The sequence below is a fragment of the Pipra filicauda genome, unplaced genomic scaffold, assembly GCF_003945595.2.
Source record: "Pipra filicauda isolate LSUMZ 115617 unplaced genomic scaffold, ASM394559v2 scaffold100_size2392355_pilon, whole genome shotgun sequence".
Classification (NCBI taxonomy): domain Eukaryota; kingdom Metazoa; phylum Chordata; class Aves; order Passeriformes; family Pipridae; genus Pipra; species Pipra filicauda.
The window spans coordinates 690,049-710,762 of record NW_024103441.1 but is presented as its reverse complement, the minus strand read 5'-3'; the positions used below and the strand labels follow the sequence as shown (position 1 = coordinate 710,762).

At 60.4% G+C, this 20,714-nt stretch overlaps 1 protein-coding gene across 1 annotated transcript; it reads right to left on the bottom strand.

The window, feature by feature from the left end:
- Positions 1-1,050: 1,050 nt before the first annotated feature.
- On the bottom strand, positions 1,051-12,328 carry PTGS1 (prostaglandin-endoperoxide synthase 1). The gene is made up of 11 exons (XM_027741447.2): positions 12,223-12,328; positions 6,845-6,961; positions 6,547-6,687; positions 5,670-5,813; positions 5,180-5,361; positions 5,008-5,091; positions 4,451-4,697; positions 3,597-3,883; positions 2,736-2,883; positions 2,084-2,459; positions 1,051-2,006 (listed from the first exon to the last, which is right to left on the bottom strand). The coding sequence occupies exons 1-10, from the start codon at positions 12,326-12,328 to the stop codon at positions 2,104-2,106; spliced, it is 1,812 nt and encodes a 603-aa protein (XP_027597248.2). The 3' UTR covers positions 1,051-2,006; positions 2,084-2,103.
- Positions 12,329-20,714: the final 8,386 nt, after the last annotated feature.

Below are 20,714 nucleotides of genomic sequence, written 5' to 3'. Positions count from 1 at the left end.
CCAGTGTGGGTGGGAAGGGGCTGTGTCCTCCTCTTGGCTTGGTGCTCAGCACTCCTGCACAACACGGGGGGAGCAGCAGGACTGGGGTCTCTGTGTGCCAGGACTGGGCAGGGCACAGGCAGGGCAGGGCCAGCCCAGGTGAGCACACAGCAGGTGAACCTGCCCGCTGTGCCCTCGTGGGTTGTGTCAGCCTCTCTGCCTCCCCATGTCCTGTCAGGAAACTAAAATTCAGACGGTATCCTGGTAAAACTATCTCATTTCTGAAGGGTTAAAGAGAGCAAGAAGCGAGAAGGCCTTGGCAGTCTCTACTTGCAGATGTTCCCTTGCTGTGACATCCTCCCAACACACCCCTGCCAAGGCACCAGCCCTTTAAACCTCCTGTAACATCTCCCTGTAAGCAGTTTTACTATTGCCTGGAAGAGCCTCACAACCCCCTCTCGAGGAATTTGGATCATGACAAATTTGGCTGATCAGGGTTACAAAATCAGTGTGAGGAGGGTCCAGCCGGGAGCAGCGCAGCCCCCACGACCTCATGGCACGAGGCCACCAGGGCAGGTGAGAGTCCTGCCAGGACACAGCAGGGGCTGGGGAGGAGTCCCCTCCCTCGGCTCAGCACAGGAGGAAGGTGCAGCCACCTGCTCCCTTCCAGACTGTGGCTGTTTCATGCCCACAGAACACCCGGGCAGCCAGACTGACGTGTGGATGGATTTTATGTGACAGAGATACACAAGGCTGGGTGTGAGTCCTGTGTCACCACAGAATCACAGAAACATCCTGACTTGGAAGGGACCCACAGAGATCATCAAAGTCCAACTGCTGGCCCTGCACGGGACAATCCCAGCAATCCCACCACGTGCCTGAGACCATCACCCAAACACCTGAACTGTGGCATCAGGACAGCGCAGGGCTGGGGGTGGCTGAAGGGCAGCGTGGCTCAAACCTGCAGGGGACACTTGGGCTCAGAGACCCCCACAGAAGCATCTCCTAAGGAGGGTGGTCACTCCGTTTATTCCTCATGTGCGGTCGGCAATGACCTGGCACAGCCAGAAGTGAGAGGAGTTTTTAAAATCATTTATTACTTTAAATGTCCGTTTTCCTGGAGGTGACCTGGGATCTGATGGGGATCAAGGCCAGTGACAGTGGCTGCCAGCGACACGTGGCTGGGCTGGGCGAGGGCTGATGTCTGCGTGCAGGGAGCAGGACAGCAGCAGGCTCTGTGTGCTGTGAGGATGTGTTTGCTGAGCTGTTAGTGCAGGGAAGTGGGATGATGGTGGGATGGAAGGGACTCCATCGCTGGGTGTGCACAGAGGCAGCATCTCGCTCCGAGCAGCCCCGGGTGGGCAGCCAGCAGCATGTGCCAGGGTCCAAGCCAGCGTGTTGGAGGCACAGGAGGTCTGGGAAGTCCGATCTGATGCTTCTCCCCTGGTCTCCTCCAGGAGAGACACTGCTTTGGTTCCTTCTCCTGGCTGTGTCCCAGCTGTGCCCCTGTGCTGGACAGGCTGGGGTGGATGGTCCAGAGGATGCAGGAGAAGCAGAGCAGGGCAGGTTCCTACTGCAAGCTCAGCCACTGCTGGGGCAGCAGGAACACCTACACCGTGTCCTTCCTGTCCATCGGGGAGCTCATCACGTAACCAGGTGCAGCAGAGGAGGGAGGAGTGTGAGGGCTCTGCACTCCTCTGTCCTGAATGGGGAGGCCCTGTGGAAGAGGGGCTGCTGGTGGCCTGGTGCTGGGAGGCAGCAGGGATGGAGGGTGACGAAGCACAGGGGAGTCCAGAGCATCCCCTGGGGAACCCCAAAGCTGGCTTTGTGCAAGGTATTCACTGGCAAGAGATGTGAGTCTGCTGAGGACAGCAGGGCAGCCACACTCCCGAGGCACTCCAGCTTTTCAGAGAGCTGGGAGCAGCCTCTCCTTGATGGCTAGTGTGGAGGACATCCAGGATGGGACTATCTCCTGTCCTGCTCCTGCTCGCACAGGGGTGGGCAGGTCCCTGTGTCCCCACCGTTCCCTGCAGGAAGGAACAGGATACTCAGCGCCAGGCCGGGAGCTCAGCTCAGCTGGTGCCTGGGCAAGGACAGTCCCTACCTGGGCGGGTCATCCCGGTGCTAGAGCTCTGTAGATGGTCCCCCAGCCCGAGGGCTGCCGTGTTCCACAGCATCTGGCACGTGGAATGCCACGTACGGGCACCTCTTCACGTTGAGGCACACGAGCTTCTTGAGCGACGCCGTCTTCACTATCTCAAAGCCAGTGGCTCCACCAAATGTACTGGGTTTCCAGTACTCTGGGGAGCAGATGGGATTTCCAAAAAGCCCCTTCAGGGAAAATGGAGCTCCAATCTCCACCATGCTTTCCCCAAAAATGCCATTGGGTTGAGGTTTCTCGAGCAGCAAGCCTGGATAAAACTCCAGAGCATCAATGTCTCCGTACAGCTCTTCCAGCTCTGCAGCCCTCTCTTCCTCTCCTGCCCCAAGGGAACATCAGAGTGCTTTAGCAAGGGAACCAGGCCTGGCAAGGACCAGTCATCCAGCCCACAGGAGGAAGGACCCCTGCAAACTGGGCATCAGCCCAGTCTGCCCCACTGCGAGGGCCACGCCCAGGCAAGGCTGGGATGGGCAGGAGCGGCTGCTCTGCGGGGCAAGCCCGGTGGCAGTGGGACAGCTCGTGGCCTCGTACCCACCTGTGGGCACAGGGCACCTGCCCTGCCCCAGCAAAGCCCCGGGCAGCACTGCAGCCCTACCTGTCAGCTCCTGGAAGGACTTGTAGGGCTTCATGCCAAACCTCTTCCGATACTCATTGAAGGGCTGTAGCCTCAGCTGCCGGGATTCCTTGATGACCCCAATGGCCACATGCAAGACATTGGCATTGATGGTCTGTCCCCCACCGATCTGGAGGGCAAGAACACAAGGGGGAGCACATGTGAGGCACAAGGCAGCACCAGCATCAGCTCCAGGAGAGCCACCGCGCTAAACTATCCACGTGTCATGGAGAGCAGCACATCATTGCAGCAGGAAGAAGAGGGGGAACCACTGGACAGTGCAAAAAACAGCTATAGAGCAGCTTGGGTAGGTCAGCCCTGTTCCCAGGGCAGGGAATGGTGTGGGAGAAGCCCTGGATGGACCCAGTGACCTGGGAAGAGGAGAGAGGTTACAGAGGGCTGGAGTTGCAGGGAGAACCGGGACACCGACAGAGCCTCAGCCTCAGCCGCGCTGCTTTGCACAAGAAAAGAGGGTCAGGAATGGAGACACAGCGGCTTGGAAGAAAACATCCATGCGATGGCAGCAAAGAACAGTGCCAGACAAGCTGCTCCACTCCCAGCTGCTCCGGGCCGGGAGATCGCCCCTTCCTCAGGCTCCGGGATGTCCATCAGCGGGATGTTTACTACAGAGCACCAAGAGCAGCAACCGGCGCTGCCAGGGCCAGCCTTGCCTCGGTGCTCGTGGGGAGGACTCCTGATGTGCTCATCAGGTGCTGCCCTGGGCAGACTCTGTGTGTGTCCCACTGCCAAACTGGGACGGTCGCACCGCCTCCAGGGTACCACAAGTGTCCCTGCGGGGTGTCACAGCCCGGCACTGCCAGGGAGGGGAGAGCAGGTCCTTACCCTTCCTGCTACCTGCTTGGAGAAGGACTCCACCAGTGCCTCCACACCGTAGTCCATGAGCATGGAGGTGTTGTAGAGGAACTGCTGGTAGCTGTACTCTTCCCCCTGGATGACGAAGGAGTCGGGCATCAGCCCGTGCCAGTGGTAGAGCTGGTTGAACTCCACCGCGATGCGATTCCGGTACTGGAACTGTGACCCAAACAGCAGCTCAGGGTCGAACTTGAGGCTCAGGTAGTACCCACTGAGGTGCTGGACATAGTCTTCAACGACGATCTTGATGGTCTCCCCTGGGCAGGAGCAAAAGAAGCAGCTGGTGGCAGCAGGAGCCACCAGCTCTGTACCCTGAGATGTTACCCATGTGCTATGGCAGCACATCCCAGCACCCAGCACCTCCTGGGACCCTTCTGACTATGGGCTCGTTGAGCTGGTTGGGAATTTTTCAGTGAATTAGTTCTTCAGTAGCAAAGGTCAGTGTAACAAAACTGAAAGGTTCCTGAGGGAGCTGACCTGGGTATATTTTTTAAAGGTACTGTGATGACATGGCTTTTTTATGGATTTTGGTCAGAAATTACTTTTTATGAGACACGAAAAGCAAATTTATAATGAACATTTAAAAGAAATAATTCAAAATTATGACAAAATTTTTCAAAATTAGTATTTTTGATGGACCAAACCCAATTTTTTGCTAAATGGGCCAAAGCCAATGATCTCCAGAAGGATACCGGAGGAACTTCTCAAGGCAGCCTGGCCACCACCCTCAGAGACTGGCCAAAACTGGGGCCTTGGGGCTTGCCCAGGAAGGTGGGACACAGAGCTCCGTGGTGCCCGTGCCCCGTGGCAGTGCCGTCCCTCACCGATGAGGATGAGCCGCGCCGTCTGGAAGAGCTGCTCGTCGTCCCAGGTGGGGTGTTCCCGCCTGAGCACGTCGCACACGCGGTTGTGCTCGCGCAGCCAGAGCGTCCCATACATGCACAGCCCCGGCAGCAGCCCGAACACCTCCTGCCCCATGGCCAGCTGCTGCTCCTTGGGCACGGCAGACGGGTACACCATGTGAACGGGAGCGTCGGTGACCACGGGGGGGTACACCTCCCCATCCACCACCTGGGGACACAAGAACGAGGTGGGAGAAAGGGCAGAGGGGAGAAAAACACTCTGGTGAAAGCTTGCCCAGCCAGGAGCTGCCTCCCTAAGGGCACCATGTCTGCACTTCTGCAAGAAGTGAGTGGGATGGAAACAGCTCCTCATACAGTCCCAACTGCAGAACACCTGTAACACCCCAAAGTTTGTCCCCCAGCCAGCAGCCACACGGGGTGTCAGGGCTGGGGTCTCCCAGGAGCTGCCAGAGGGACATGGGCTTCAAACAGCCCTGGGTCACAGCCCGGGGTCACGTTTCAGCCATGCTGGGTGGTACCTGGAATTTCAGTTTCCCGTCCCTGAAGAGTCGCAGCTGGTGCTGCCGCTGCAGGTTGTCCCCGTAGAGATGTCCCAGGTCCACCTGAGGAGGGAGCAGGGCATCAAGGCTGCTCCGAGAGGCACCTGTGCCCCGTCACCCTCCTCCCTCCCACATCCCCCGTGCCCCTCACCCCGTGCCCCAGCGCCTTGGTGAAGCCACGGCCCATCTTCCCAGATGTCTTGAAGAACTGGTGGGTGAAGTGCTGGGCGAAGAAGGCAAACATCATGTTGGTGCCTCGGGGATCAGCCTCGAACTTCTGCCGGAGCAGGAACCTCTCTGCCAGGAGCTGGGGATCGGGGAGCTGCTGCTTCCCTGTGAAGGATGGAGGTTGAGGGCAGATGCCCAGTGTTGGCCTGGCTGGGTACCAGTGCTGTCTGCAGGGCTGCTGGTGGTGTCTGCAGAGACACAGCCCTCTCACACAGGCTGTGACATGCCCTGAGCTGTCCCAGCAACGTTTCAGATGCCATCAAGCTCCTCCTGCCATAGGGCCAGCCTGGGCAGGACAGTGGTAGGACGTGGCACTGCCAGTGGTGCCTTGCAGATGTGTCCACGGCAGTGAAAGCTCGGCCATGGGTGGGTGGGAAACCCTCAGGGTGCCAGTTCCCCAGGCCAGGGCATACCTTTGGTGCCCATGGGTGTGGGGCAGTCGTCCGGCACGGGCGGGAGGACGCGGGTGTAGTAGCTGACGTTGGCATAGGCCTCCCAGCTGATGTAGCCGTAGTCGGAGTTGAAAGTGGGGGGGCTGGGGATGAGATTGGCACGAACTGAAAGGAGAGAGGGGGATCACCACTGTGGGGCGCGGGGCAGCACCCCACAGCCTCTGCCCTGGCCCCTGCCCACCCGCTCTGTGCTGCCAGATGCCCTCCCCTGACACCCCAAAAACCAGGAAGGTACCAGCAGCGGAGGCACGAGGGCGTCCTGGGATTTGCTCCGAGCCTTTTAAAGGCTGCAATTCCCCAGGGAAAAGGAGGGCCCGTGCTAATGCTTTAAGTGGATTTTTGGATGATAAATGAGATGACAAACCCATAGAAATGGTGAAACCAAGAGCCAGAGCCTTGCGAGTGTGTCCCTATGGCTCCCAGAGCTGGAACCTAAATATTTATGCAAAGTGATGAATGTGGGGACATGAGTAACAAAGGCCATATTTGCACAGGCTGCTTTCCATGCAGCTGCACGAGAGCCCCTTGGCCCGGGGAGTGCAGCATGCCAAGAGCTGCTCGTGTTTTCCAGCTGGCTGGTAGCCCAGCACAGGGCTGGGGACCCCCTGAGCCCCACCACTGCCTGTCCAGGCAGCCCCCCTGGGCTGAGTGACAGTGTGACAGCATGATGGAGTGACGGGGTGACAATGCCCTGGCTCTCCTGGTGAGGTGACTCCAGCCTGATGCCCACCGTGCCCACAGGAGCTGCTCAGCATCACTGCAGCTGTGCCATCCCCACCCACACCTCTGCTCGTTCATCGAGTCCTGATGAACCCCCAGACCCTCTCCAACCCCTCACCTGTCAGCACGAGCCTCATGAGTGTGTCCCTGATGAAGGTTCTGTTGATAATGTCCCAAAACCACTTGAAGTGGGTCAGGATGAAGTGGTAGAAGGCAGGACTGGGCTTCAGCAGGTTGTGGAGGCGTGTCCAGAACTCAGCTGGTGGAGACAGACCAGGCAAATCACTCACCCCACTAATGAAGCCCACTAACAGCCCCGGTCCACCCACACCATTGCTGTTGGTGAGAGCAGTGCTGTGGGCACAGTGAGCTGCCCTGGGATCCAGCGGTGCCAGATCTGGGCCACGGGGACTTACGGGAGGTGCAGTTGACCCCGTAGTATCCTGTCCTGGTGCAGTCACACTCGTACTCTGCCAGACCGACCCTCACACACACCCCTTGGTGCAGGCAGGGGAAATAGCAACAGGGGTTCACTGCAGGGAGAGAGAGACAGAGAGAGAGAGACAGAGATCACCATCCAGCCACCCTGTCACAGCATCCAGTGGCTCCCTGCTCCTCACAGAGAGACACCGCCTCGGACCCAGCCGAGCTGGGTGCAGCTCAGGAGACGAGGTGCTTTGGTGCAGCCACCTCCATGAGCCCAGCCCCCAGCTCTGGTGTCAACAACGTGCTGCAGGAGCCCAACGCTGCCTGTCACGGGGGTCTCCTGCACACCCGGGGCTGTACCTTCGTGCCTGGGGGGCTGCAGTGCCCCTAGAGCCCCAGCAGGGATAAAGCCGTGCAAACACACCCCTGTTCACCACAGCGACCATTGTCAGGGCAGGGTTTGCTTTGGCAGGCGGCCCCTCCGCCCCGAGCGGATGGAAGGGGCCTCGCCGGCCTCACTCCCGGCTCCCGCCCGGCCCTTCCTCCACCACCTTCGTGCCCGGCCTGCAGACACGAGATAAGGGCCCCTTCCCGCCCGTCCCAGGGTGGCGGGATCCCGTGGGACAGGGAGATCCCTCCGGCACAGAGCAGCTCCTGCGCTGGGGCAGCGCTCGGCACTATCCATGCCAAGCTCCTCTGATCCATCCTGGAGCAGGCAGGTCCTTGTAACTCCACCATCCACAGCTCCTTCAAGAGCAGCAAAACTCAGGGCAGAAAGAGCAACACAATCTGGGGTGGCTGGAGACCCCTCTGCCTTCCATCAGCCCAGGGAATGCTGTGGAAATTGGGATGTCCTCTGCCACAGCTGCCTCCTGAAAGCCTCACTGGTGGCATCCTCAGCCTCACTGAGGTGGGTTGGTTCCCACAGATCCAGGAGGATAAAAGTGCATAGAGCGAAGTGGCTGAGTGTGTTGTAGCACATCAGAGGTCACCAGCCCCACCAGGATACACAGCACTCGGGGACACGAGTGCCACCAACACAGTGTGCAGCTCCAGAGCCACTGGCTGTGGGAATGGGGAGGATGGGCAGCACGCCCTGAGTGCCACAAAAGACCGAGAGCCACTCCCAGTGTGCCCATCATGTCCTGGATGATGAAGGAAGGTCTCCTGGGTCCATCAGCTGCTCTGCATAGTCCCTGAGCTCACCAGGCCCCTGCCAGACCTGGTTCAGACTCTTCGGGAGTTGGGAACAGGTTCCAGCACTGGGGTGGAGGGGGTGGAGGTATGGGCATGCAGAACAGAAACCTCATTTTTTCCATAGGAAATTGAAGCTAAAAATTAACATCTTTAAAAAATAAAGCTAATTTTGTGACATTGCTCAATCTTCCAGCAGCCACATGCTCGGGGCAGGACAGGGGCTGCCTGGGAGCCCAGGGCTCAGCCAGCAGCTCTGCTGGGCTGTGCTCAGCCCTGTGGCCCCAAATCCCTCACGGCACAGGGGCCGGCTTGCAAAGACGTGCTCAGCTCCCAGCACTTCCATCAGGCTCCCTTTCATCTTGGATCTTTTCATGTCTCCAGACGGGAGGCAGCAGGCAGGATCTTATTTATCTCAGACAAATTAAGGTCAGACCACCCGTTCGGATTTTTGCAAGATGGGAATTTTTGGAAAGGGGGAGGTGTTGCAGTGCATCTGCAGCATCCTTCAGGATATTCCCATGCTGGTACCTCGCACATGGCTCTGCTGCAGACCCTGCAAACATCCCAAGGAGCAACCTCGAGCCGTGCCCCGTGCAACCCGCAGGGCTGCAGGGCTGCCGCAGGTGCCGCGGCCGCAGGGCTGGGAGGATGCGGATGCTCCAGGCCGCAGGCTCTGGCAGAGCAGGTCGTGTCCTGCCCTGTCTCTCCAGCTGATATGGGGAGTCAGGAGAAGTTCATCCTGCCGGGGATCTCCCCGGTGCGGGGCTCGATGGCAGGTCGTGCCGAGCCCTCCTCCGAGGTGGGTTTGGCCGCATGCCGGGCTTGGCCGAGCCGCCTCCTCCCACGGTTCAGCGCAGTGTCAGTGCCGCGGGGTCCCGGAGGTGGGGTGGGAACAGCATGTTCCAGCCAGAAGGGTGGGAAGGGGATGGATGGAGCGTGTCCTGGCCCGCGACAGCAACCCCCTCACGTCCTTCTGGAGCCTCCCTCCCGCAGCAGCTCCCGCCTCTCCCCACCCCAGCCAGGAATCCTGCGCCGGCCCTGCCAGGAGACTCCAGGTATGGGGAAAGCTGCTGCCAGTCTCTGTGTGGAGCACGGCCCCTCCGTGACGGCAGAGCTGGTGAACACGCTCCATCACCGCTGAAAAATGCCAGATTTCGGGGACAACATCCGCTCTGCAAACCGCAGCCAAAGCAACTTGGGGTGAATCATGGCCGGGATGGAGCCAGGCTTGCTCGATGGGACATGGCCCCGCGGCCACAGGCTCGGGGGATGATGAAAGGCTCACGCACTTGTTTTTCCTCATCCAGCAAGGTTTTTCTCAGGCCCACAAACCGCTCACAGCACACGCACCACAGCCAGATCGTCATCTGCATCCACTTCTGGCAGCACCATTAGCAGCAGGAGCAGCGTGCCAGGGCCGCAGCTGTGCACCACGTGGGCTCAGCCATCCTCCCCCTGCACCTGAGCGAGGCTGTTGGCCCTGAGGACGGGTTGGGGGCAGGCTGGAGGGGTGGCAGCCCCAGGGCTCTCGGTGTGGCAGCTGCCTCCCCTCTGCAGCCCGGGGTGACGCTCCAGGAGCCCGGCTGCAGAGGGGATGTGCTGGGAGGAGACGCAGACCATGGGCTATGCAAACAGGCATGAATCCAGAGAGGCTCTGCCAGAGATCCCCAACTGCCCTCAGACAGGAGGGTCCATGCCAGACCTGGCCTGTGGTTGGGGCTCGGGCAGATGCTGATGTTGGGGTGCTGCCCCAGCTCCTGTTTGGCAGCAGTGACGCAGCTGAATTGTGGAATGGCTGTGGAGAGGACAGTCAGGTTTACTTTGCAAAAACACTTGTACAAAACTTCACCCCTGAAGGCAAGCCAGCTGCCAAGGGCAATATCTGCAGGGAAAACTGAAAAACACCATGGGAGCAGCCTGGCTCCACTCAGCCAGAGGAAAAGTCTACAGAGAACAAACACTGTGGCTCAGAGCCAAGGTGCAGCCAGCAAGGAGTCAAGAGGAGAGCTCTGAGCAGCAAACACCAAGTGAGCAGGAGATCCCAGCCTCAGCCCAACATCCTGTTATTTGGTCTTGGAGAGTAGATCCAAGGGTTAGATTAGGGCTGTGGTCCTCCTGGCACAAGGCTGGGGAGGAGCAGAGCCCAGACACTCTACTGACAGCACCTCAGGGCACGGTGCAGTTCCCCTAATTTCTCAATCAGATATCTCCCTCCCTAATTAAGGCTTGGAAGAGAGACATCCTTTCATGTATCCCAGGTATTTTTTTTCCTCCAAGTAGTCAAATTTGCTTTGATCCTGGTGTGCAGCAGTCAGCTCCAGGGCTGCATCATTCCAGCCTGCATCTGTCCCAGCTGCTTCAGGCACGTGGGTCTCCAGTGTGTCCCTAGGCCCTTGTCCTGTGCCAAGCAGAAAACACAGGTGCTGGTCCCAGATGTCCTCAGTCCCCAGAGGGGCTTCTTGGGAAGATGAGAGCCATGCAGAGGGATGGCCAAGCGAGAGGAAGAGCCACACAGAGGCTGTCCCTTGCCTGTCCCTGCGGTCCAGCTCAGCAGATGACAGGCGGGTCCATCCCATGGGGTTACTCCTTTCAACAGATGCGCCCAATGTGCCCCTCAGTGGGGTGACTGCCACCTCCCCAGCACCGGCCCCCTCCTCCAGCACTGGCTCCTGCTGCTCCTGCTCTGCCCCTGTGCCTGAGGTTGAGAAGCCAGAGGTTTTGCAGGGTGGCTTGGCCACACTGGCATCACCGAGCCCTGCTGTCCCCAGCAGCTGGACCTGCCACCTCCTGCTGGGTGGACTCCTGGAGTCTCCTGCAGAGCTGACACGGCCTCCCCTCTGCGTGGCCATGGCCATAGGGCCTCTAAGCACTGCAGCTCTGGGTCATGTTCCCCTTTTGGACACATTTGCTGCCAAAACAGGGAAGTCTGCCCCTCTGGATCACTGCTTTTGCACAGGACCAGCTGCTCCAGCACAGAGCAGAGGGTAGACCCCAGCAGGGTGCTGGACACAGGGTCACCATCAGCACCATTTGAACACAGGCGACCAGAGTCCCTCGAGAGATGCAGCCCATGGGCCTGGGCTGGTTTTGCTGAGAACTTTCCTTTAGCAAGGAACTGTAAAATCTGAGCAGTGCCTCAAGCTCCACACTGGGATGGCGTTTTTCTCCAGGGAGGAAGATCTTTTCACAGAAGAGGAACTGGAGTCAATACCCCTGCTAAGGACCTGGGGGAATCTGCACTGTAGGGGCTGGGGATGGAGCTAATGGGATTCAAGAAAGGGTTTTGTTTAACAGCATGCTCCGTGGGTGCCTGCCACAAGCAGCATTACTCCTGGACATCCCTGAGTGCACCTGAGGTGGGCAGCCTGAGCCCAATGTGGCCATGCCAGCACGTGGTGAACTTCTGCAGCACGTGGGCATGGGAACCAAAGGATGGCTCAGGGCACCGGAGCCATCCCTGCTGCTCCCAGCCCTACATCCTCACCCCCAGCTGCAGTTTCACCTGGTGTGCGTTTGGGGACAGCAGGAAAGGCCCTGACTGGCCAGCATGCATGGATATTGTCCCCCTTTCTTTCGAGAAGCCCCGTCCCGGCAGGGGGGCTGCAGGGACCCGCCGGCTGCTGTCCCTCAGCCCCGTGGCGGGCCCGCCCCGGGGTGGCCGCGGTCTTGGCCAGGGTCCAGCCCTGTCGTGCGTCCCCGGCCGCCCCGGGCCAGCGATGTCTCCTCCGGGCCCTGCGTGTGGTCCCTGCGCGGCCGCTGCGGGAGGTGCAGGGGAAGTTTGTTCTACCCGGGCGGTTTTGCTCCCAGCCACGCGTGACGGGCCAAATCCTGCAGCTCCGGGCGCTGCGGGCACCCTGAGCCGGACGGGGGGTCCCGCCAGCCGCCCCTGCCCACCCTGCCTGCCCTCCGCTCGGGGCTCCTGCTCGCAGCCCCGCGGGCACCGGCGGGCGAGGACCAGCCCTGGGCTACGGGTGCGATCTCTCCCGGGACCCGCCGGAGCGCGGCCCCGTCCCGCAGCGCCCGCCCCGCGTCCCCGGGACGCCCAGTACTGGATCCTGCGGGACTAGATCCCCCCGTATCCCCCGGGGCCGGATCCCCCCCGGTGCGGGATGTCAACGCTCCACCGGTACGGACTTCCCTGCGCCTCCCTCCCTCCCGCCACCCCGCGTACCGGAGCCGGTGCCGGCGGCGCTCCCGGCGGCGCAGAGCAGCAGCACGGCGTGGGCGAGCAGCAGCCGCAGCCCCGCGGCCGGGGGGGCCCGGCACCCACCGCCCATGGCGAGAGGCAGCTCCGCCGCGTCCCGCCGTCGCGCCCGGCCCGGCCCCGCCGCCCCCGCCCCCGCCGCGCCGCCTCCCGCCCCCGACGGGACGGGACGGGACGGGGCCGCCTCCGACAGCCTGGCCCGCCGGGGGGCTGCGCCAACCGCCCTCCCCTCCCCTGGTTGCCGTGGCCACCCGTGCCCCCCCTAGCCGTGCCCCGAGGTCCCCCAGGAGCCCCAAGTCCCCCCATTGCCCTCCCTGAGCATCTCCATACCCGACTTCTGGTACACATGTGCCCCTGCATCTCCACGCCCTTGTTCCCACGTCCCCCTGCATCCCCATTCCCAAACCCTCATCCCTAGGTCCCCCGGGACCCCATGCTCATCCCCTGATCCCCCGGGCCCGGCTCAACTCCTCCGAGTGGCCACAAGAGGCTGCCCTGGCAGCGCCGCCCGGTCGTGCCAGGAGCCAGGCTGCCCTCAGCCGCCGCTGGCCAGAAAAGCCGAGTTTATCGGTGAAACCATCGCCGGGTGTTTCCTGCCTGGATGCTTTGTTCCCAGCGCCAGCCCCTGGCAGCAGGGACAGGATCCAGCCAGCCGAGCCCAGGCAGGCACAAGACACCCCACAGGAGTTCTGTGGGGCTGGAAGAGGTTCTGCGTGGGGCTGGGGTGGTGAGAGCATGGTGGGCTGCAGACCTCGCTGGGATGTCCCCAAGCTGGTGGCCCCCAGGGCTCAGGGCCTGTGGCTGCTGACCCTCTCTCGTCCTGCACTGCGGAAGCAGCAGAGACCCCGGCACAGGCCTGGCTGTGTGTGGGGGTTATCTCGGTTGTGCTGTCCCTCCTTGCAGAGCGGCAGGAAGCCCCGGCAGGCCGGTGGTGCGCGGTTCCCGCACGGCTCCTCCGTGGATCCCGCGTGGTTCCTGCACGGGGTTCCAACAGCAGAGAGGGAGTGTCCCCACAGGCAAGCAGCCTTTGCAGGTGTCCAAAAATGAACAAGGGCCTCAGATCCAGCATCAGCCATGACATAAACATGATCTCAGTGGGCTCTTGATGCGCTCACACAGGGTGGGGACACCTCCTGCCTTCCACTGAGGAACGTGGCTGGAAACGCAAGGCAGGTTTTGCTGTGTGTGTGCAGTTGGTGCAGTTGGTGCAGTCGGTGTGTGCTGAGGCCAGGGCTGCTCCTGCCCTCTGCCAGGCTGCCCACGGTGTCACAGCCCCACCGAGAGCAGAGTGGTTCCCCCCGTGGGCGTGCCTGTTTCTCCTCCATCCCCTCAGGCGGCACCACCAGCCTCAGCTCTGGCATGTCCTCCTCCTGTCCCACACCCAACACCCGATGCTGTCTGACCGCAGCAGGTGTGACCTGGCAGGGCCTGACCCCTCTCACCCACGGGTCAGCCCAGCAGCCCTTGGGGATGTCCCTCTCCAGCAGCGCTCCCGTGCTCACTGCCCTTCCCTCTCATCAGGTTTTAATAATCACTCTCTTGCACAATACGGGAAACAGTTGCAACAGCCGGGGCCGGCTGTCTGCTGGGGCCGCTGAGGGGCTGCCGTGGAGGGGCTGTCCCCGCGCTGCTGGGCAAGGGAGGGGGCTGCTGCCAGCTGCAGGGTGTCCTGCAGACCCCTACCACTCCTCGTGTCTCACCCCGTGCCCAGACCCCTCACTCCAGCACTCAGTGCCGCACTGGGCTGCTCAGCTCTAACCCAGCAGCTACTGAACTCCCCAGTGCCAGCCCCGGCTGCCAACAGACCTCCTGCGACTCTGTCTGAGCCGCAGCCCAGGATGTCTGACCACATGTCCCAGACTGGGAGCCAGCCCTGGGTCCCCACATGAATTGCTGTTCCCAGCCAGTGCAAGGACGGGTGGTGCTGCCTGGGCATTTTGTGAGACTGTGGTCTCACAGCCTCAGTGTGAGGCTGGAGCCACTTGGGACATGGAGGCACGTCTGGGGCCACGGGCTCAGCAACCTGGGCACTGGGTCTGGCCAGCAAACACTCTGACACCACGCTGGAGTAGTGAGGAGAGCTCCAGTGTGGTGCTGCCAAGCCCCACGTGTGCCTCACCACCACGTCCTGGGCAAAGGTGGGAGAAACCAGACAACCAGACATCGACCTGATGAACCCCCTCAGAAGGGTGAGGGAGGCTCTTGTGAGACAGTGGTACTGGCAGTGGCTTTGGGAAGAGCAAGGGCCTCCCTGGGACTGGGTGGATGCAGGGCTGAGGGATACCTCTGGGGTGTGGCCTTGCCATGGCTCCTGGGAGCACTCCTTGCTGACCAGCTGCCGATGGAATGTGGCACAGGATAGATGGGCCTGTGGCAGTGGCAGCCTGGGGTGGTCGGGTTCTGGCTGGAGGGTTTCAACCCTGAGAACCCCAAACCTTCTTTAGTGGTGGCTGGAGAAGTTCCTGATGCCCAGAGGTTTTCCCCTGTCATGCCACACTCCCAGCTGTGCCTGTGCCAGTCCCACACTGCTCTTCTGCTTTTCACAGCAGCAGCCGTGGGCTCCAGGGCTGCGGCTTTGCCCCTTTTCCTCCCGCGGCTTCCCTTCTCCTTCCGGAGGCACAGCTGGAGTTCTGCTTCCTTTTTCTGTCCCCAGTGCAGGGATGTGACCGTGACCCCACTCTGGCTCTGGCCATTTCAGGGCTCTTGGTGCTGCCCTGGGGATGTGCCAGCGTCAGAAAGGTGGGATGGGCGCGGGATTGGCCACAGCGCTTCGGCTCCGGTGTAGGGTAGGATGGGGAAGGCGATTTCGGAGCCGTGCTGGGATGCACCCGAGCCCTCCGTGACCTGTCCTGCCATGGCCCCACGTGCAGGTCCAGGCAGGGACGGCGCGGCGGAGCGGCCGGTGCTGCCGGCGCGTCCTCCCGAAGGGAGGCAGCAGAACACCGCCGATGGCAGCGCGGCGGCGGGCGCAGGGAGGCACTGGGAGGCGCTGGGAGGCACTGGGAGGCGCGAAGCACCGCTGCTCCCGAGCTGCTCTTCCTTGGGCAGTCCTCCATCTCCCCTCGGGACCCCTGAGACCCCCATCCACTGGGTTTGGAGTGATGCTGCCTCCGGAATCTGCAAAGCCACTGGAGCAGGACAGGGGGACATAAGTGACTGAGTGGGTCGATACCCCAAATCCTTTCCCCCATTTTCCCAGGGGCTCTGGAGCCATAGAGACACCTGGTGTCATGGAGATATCCCATAGGAACACCCAGTGCGTGGGAACACCCGGTGCCGTGGTCCCAAAGCCGTGAGATGGGGGCAAAGTGATAGCTCAGGGAGTCCACCCACCCTGAGCCTCATGTGTGGGGGGCAGCCAAGCAGGGGCACCCCACAAACCCCCAGTCCAGTGCTCTGGGGGTGGCTGTGCCTGGCCGTGGTGTGTCCCCCTGATCCCAGGGGATCTGCATTACCATGGAGCATCCCCGGGCTGATGACCCCATCCTTGTCCATCCCTGAGCAGCCCCTCGGTGGGATGTGGCTCAGTGGGGGAACCCTGACCATGGGCTGCAGGGGATGGGCAGAGAACACAGAAGCTGAACCCCACATTTTTCTGCTGTAAGGTTAAGAGGTGACAAGTCCCTGTAGGGAAGGTCCCTGACAGCCACAGGAACTTAGTCCAGAACAAGAGCAGAGCAGATGCTGGTGGCTGGAGACCCTGCACGAGGCATCCCTGGGCTCAGAGGGTCTGTGGGGGCGCGGGGCCAAGCGGGGCAGCAGCGGGGGCAGCCTGGGGAGCGAAACTGTCCCCAGTGGCCGAGCAGGGCAGGCGGCCCCTTCCCCAGCTCCGCCGGGCACAGCGGCGGAGGACCCAGCACTTCCTCCGGCCCGGGGAGCTGACAGACAGTTTGGGGGGCTACAAATCAGAGCTGAAAAGTCGGGGCTGGACAGGCTGTCTGGGAACTCGTAACCTGAGCCCCAGGAAAGGAGGACTCAGGAAAGCGCTTTCAGCAATCATATTCATCATCTTCAGCTCGGGCTCATTAGGCTCGCGGAGCCCGGCCCCGCCACCGCCAACGCCTCCCGCACGCAGATAGAGCCGCCGGCTCAGACAAATAAATGCTTCCAGCTTCCCGGTGGATGCGGCAGGTCAGGGAGCATCTGATGCCAATTACCCGCGGTGTAGGGTTCCCCGGCCGTGCTCGCCAGCACCGCGGCTCCTGCGCTCCGGCCCTCCCGGCCGGGGCTGCCCCGGCCACGGGCTGCTCGGCCACCTACACGTCCCCTCCAGTTTGGGGTGGCCCCATGGATCACCCTCTGCCAGAAGCCATGGGGGCAGACACGGAGGAGAGTTTTGGTCTCCCTTTGCAGCAGGAAGAATATCCCTGTGCCACCGAGCTTTGGGCTCCTCCATCCTGGGATCGGGGACTGGCTCAGGGACTGATCACCTGAGCATTTCAGGGGATGCTTGAAGGCCACCCCTCCACGTGGCTGTCCCCACCAGCACTGGGCACCAGCGTGTCACTACTGTCACTTCCTCCCAGGCTGTCCCCAGCACACGTGCTCACAGCGTGGTGTGGCAGGGACTCTCCTCCCCGCTCCCCAGTGCGAGGCAGAGGGTGAGCAGATGCCCTGGCTGGTGCAGCAGGTTTGGAGCCATCCTGGCTGAGGGTCTGGCAGAGCCCTGGGCACTAGGCAGCCCTTCACCAAGCAATGGGAAGGGTGTTGGGGCTGTGCATCACCATATGACAGCACGTGGGTGCCCTGCACACTGCTGTGCCCACTGTGTGTGGGTCCAGATATCCCTGGGGCAGCACGTCCTCATCTCAGGGGCTGAGCAAAGGGCAGCTGTGGGAGTGACCATCAGGTTCAGGTCCAAGATTACACTGGACCATGGAAATCCACAGACAGGGCTGGGAAGGGCTCCCAAGATCCAGGCCTCCATCCCGAGGGGTGATGGCAGCCAGCACAGCCATGTGGCCTCACTGATGCCCCCCTCGCCCTGCAGCTCCTGGGGACAGCTGCACATCCCCAGTCCTCAGGGCTCAGCCTGGCCTGGACATCCTTAATTGCCCAAAGGTTGCTGTCCCCAGGCCTGGGGCCACGTGTCGGAGTGACCCCGGGCAGGAACCTGACACGGACACGAGTCATTCGGGATCAACGCTGGGGGCCAGGAAATTGCAACGGACACGAACCTAAATACACTGCACGTCCCCCCAGGTAATCAGGGGCCGGGCCAGATTCCAGCTGACAGCTTAAATGCCTTAATTCCTTGGCCGCTGTGGTTCGAGGGGGTCCCGTGTGCCGTGGGCTTCTCCCAAACGGCCTCTGAGCTGGAGATTTGTCTGTAATTGGAGGCGTGTTGCATTCCCCTGAAAGTAGCCAGGTCCCGCTGGAGGGGGGCTGCGGGAAGGCAGCAATTTCCCTTATGGAATTATTTACCTGATTAGAGAGTTTATTTTATCAAAATTGCTTCAGAATGGGGCTGCTCAGTGTGTCCAGCGTGGGGAGCTCCCCGATGGGGCTGGCGACCTGGAGACAGGTAATTTGTGTGGTTAATGGGACTAATCCACCAGGCAATTACACCAATAGACTTCACGGCTGCAAAGTGCTCTGTTCCCATTAATTAAAAATCTGTTAAGAAGATTAGCACGTAAAGGCATCAAAAGAAACCCACGAGTTTCTTTCCCCACCAGCCCTCAAAGGCGAGTGTGGGAGTGCTGGATTGCTCACATTAGCACAAAAATTATTCTTTTAAAGGTAAGGGCTTCGAATCCAAAGTAACCGCTGACAGTTTCCCCTGACTTCTCTACCAAGAGGTCCTTTATCTTTAATTACAGTTTGTTTAAATTGGGCCTGATTGTTCATGTGGAGTGTTAGCTTAAATATATTTGGAACGCGTGGTTCCCCTGTGTGTGGCAGTGCAGTGAGAGGAGGGCAGCCCCCAGCTCAGCCCTGTGCCCTGGTAGATGCCCCCACTCTGGGCTGGTGCTCAGGACTGCTCAGGAGCAGATGGGGGTCCGGGGGAGTCCAAATTCAGCATCCCACGGTTGAGGTGGTCACAGCAGAGCAGGAGCAGGGATGGCAGTGCCAACATTGGTATCACCATTGGCGGGGGCTCACCCACCAAACCAGGCTCTGCAGTGGGCGCTGGGCTGGGTGGGCACTTCCCTGGTGTGGTGAGGAGCCAAGGCCTCTCCAGCAGCTTCCCTGTGGCATAAGTCCCATGCCAGCACCACTTGCACCCCGCTCCCATCCCCACGATGCTGCTGCCGGCCAGCCCGGCTCTGCTCGGCTCAGCGGCCGGGGCCGCCCCTGGGCTTTGTCCACAGCCAGACTCACAGCAAAACAAAAGCAAATTCCCCGGCAGCTGAAGGTGCCATTTTTACGGCTGGGCTGAACGAGGAAGTATTTTTTGATCTCTTAAAAATCCTGAATATTATCTGACAGTTTATCTTGTTTCTCGCATCCGTGTCTTTGCAGCAACGCCAGCTCATTTACATGTGTATTGCGCCTGCCTCCACGGGTGCTGAGGTCAATTGAAACTCAAGAAAAGAGGAGAAATTTATGCAAAACTGTTGATTGCATTTGTATGTAATGAAATCATCCAATATTCATCTGACTATAGACTCTAATCTGAAAGGAGAAGTGAAGGACATAAGAGTCACTGGAAAGCAATAATGAGCTTCTGTAGTGATTAAAAAAGCACTTGAGCTTTCTGAAAATCCAGCCAGAAATCGTGTCTAATCAACACGGAATATAGGAGGCAGAGATTACATTGATACATTTTGCAAAGCTCACTGTTGAAAATGTATGCGCGCTGTAAACTCTGACATGCCATCCAGGGTCTGTTGGATACAAATCCGGGCGGCACAATCAGCGCCCGGCTCGTCCCTGGCACAAAGCAATCTTGGTGTCTCTGCTCGATGACTCACAAGGAGCGCAATCACATCTATTTTGAAGAGCAATGTTGTTTTTTAACTATGTCGAGAGCTTCCAGCTTCCTTGGAGTTTTTCCTTCCCTTTGCCTGCGTTTTGAGTGTCCCCGCGGCCGCCCAGTCCAGGAGCTGGCAGGAGGCTGGTGCCTGCCCTGGTCCCTGTCCAGCAGCTCGGAGCAGACTGGAACATCCTGGTGGTGCCGAGCGTGGCTGTGGCAGCCTGGGGAGGCTGCAGTCTCTCCTGAGCAGGGATGTGCACAGGAATGTACCCCTTGTGCTGGGAGTGTGACCCCCCAGGGACCCCCACCCTTCCAGGCCATGGCAGCACCCACCAGGTGGGAACACAACAGTGCCTCATGTCAACAGATGCTGTTGGGAGAGGGCTCCTGGTGAGGACAGAGAGGTGTGGACAGCCCAGGGCAGAGCGTGAGGGGCCTGGCCATGGCCTTCCCTCACCCCCTGTCCTGCACCACCCACGGCATTTGTGGCCGAGGCCAAACCATGTGGTGGCCGGTGTGGCATCACTGACACAGACCCACATTACACCAGCCCAGCTGCTTTCTGGCCCATGTCCCTACCCCTCCTGGGTTATTTGGCACAGCTGGAGCTCCTTCCCACTCGCCAACAGCATCAGCTGCAGCTCCTTATCAGCTCTGGGTGCAATCCAGGCTGGAACCAAGTGAGAGGTTCCTGCTGGTGCTGCTGGAGGAGTGTTTGGAGCAGGCAGACCTTGTGCTGCAGCTCCTGGTGTTTGGAGCAGCAGGTGATTTACACTGTGAAGGGAAAGTGGGACCTGTCCAGAGCTGCCCTGTGAACGAGCTGGTGGTGAGTGCCCATCCTCTCTTCTCCTGGGTGGTGCTGCTGTGGTCCTGCGTGGTTGGAAGGTGCTGGGGCTGTGGCTGGTGCTTTTTTCTGCTTGTCCTGTAGTGCAAGGTTCCGTGGGGAGCAAGGATGGGCTGGGGGGGGCACAGCTCCCTGGGCTCAAGTGTTGCTTGCCCTGCTTTGGTGGTACCAGGGCTGAGAGCAGCATCTGTGGGTGCTGTGGCTGCTCCTTGCTGATGCAGAGCACAGGGCTGAGGTGGGGATGCAAATAAATGGGCTCCCCAGCCATTCAGGCAGCTCCATCCCCAGCCCAGTGCTGGAGCAGTTTTACCACAGGTTTTATTTCCTGTGAGGTGCAGTGAGATGCTACAGGGTGAGGAAGAGCAGTAAATATTTGGGAAATTCCTCTGTACAGTGACCCCCTGAAGCTCCAGTGCCTGCCTCCATCAGCCCATCACCACCCTTCAAGGGCCTGGAGAATGGGAAGAGGCTGGAGAAACACCCGTGGGCAGGAGCACCTGCCCTGGCTTTGTGGAGCTCCCAGCTCAGCAGCTGCTGCTCCCAGGCAGGTATCAGGAAGACCCTTCAGGGCCAGGCTGCTGCAGGGATGCTGAGGCTGCAACAATGGCAAAAGAAGCCCAGTTGATAAATGTCAAAAGAAATCCAGTAATCGGCTGAAAGCAATTTCCCGAGCCGAGGAACCGCCCTGGGCTCGCC

Bases quoted from the DNA above. Each gene is read 5' to 3' on its own strand.
- PTGS1 (XM_027741447.2), bottom strand. From the start codon at position 12,328: ATGGGCGGTGGGTGCCGGGCCCCCCCGGCCGCGGGGCTGCGGCTGCTG. The intron at 4,698-5,007 runs GTACCACCCAGC...TTGTGTCCCCAG, and splicing joins ACGGGAAACTGAAATTCCAG to GTGGTGGATGGGGAGGTGTA. The intron at 2,884-3,596 runs GTAAGGACCTGC...CTTGCCCTCCAG, and splicing joins CCAAGCAGGTAGCAGGAAGG to ATCGGTGGGGGACAGACCAT.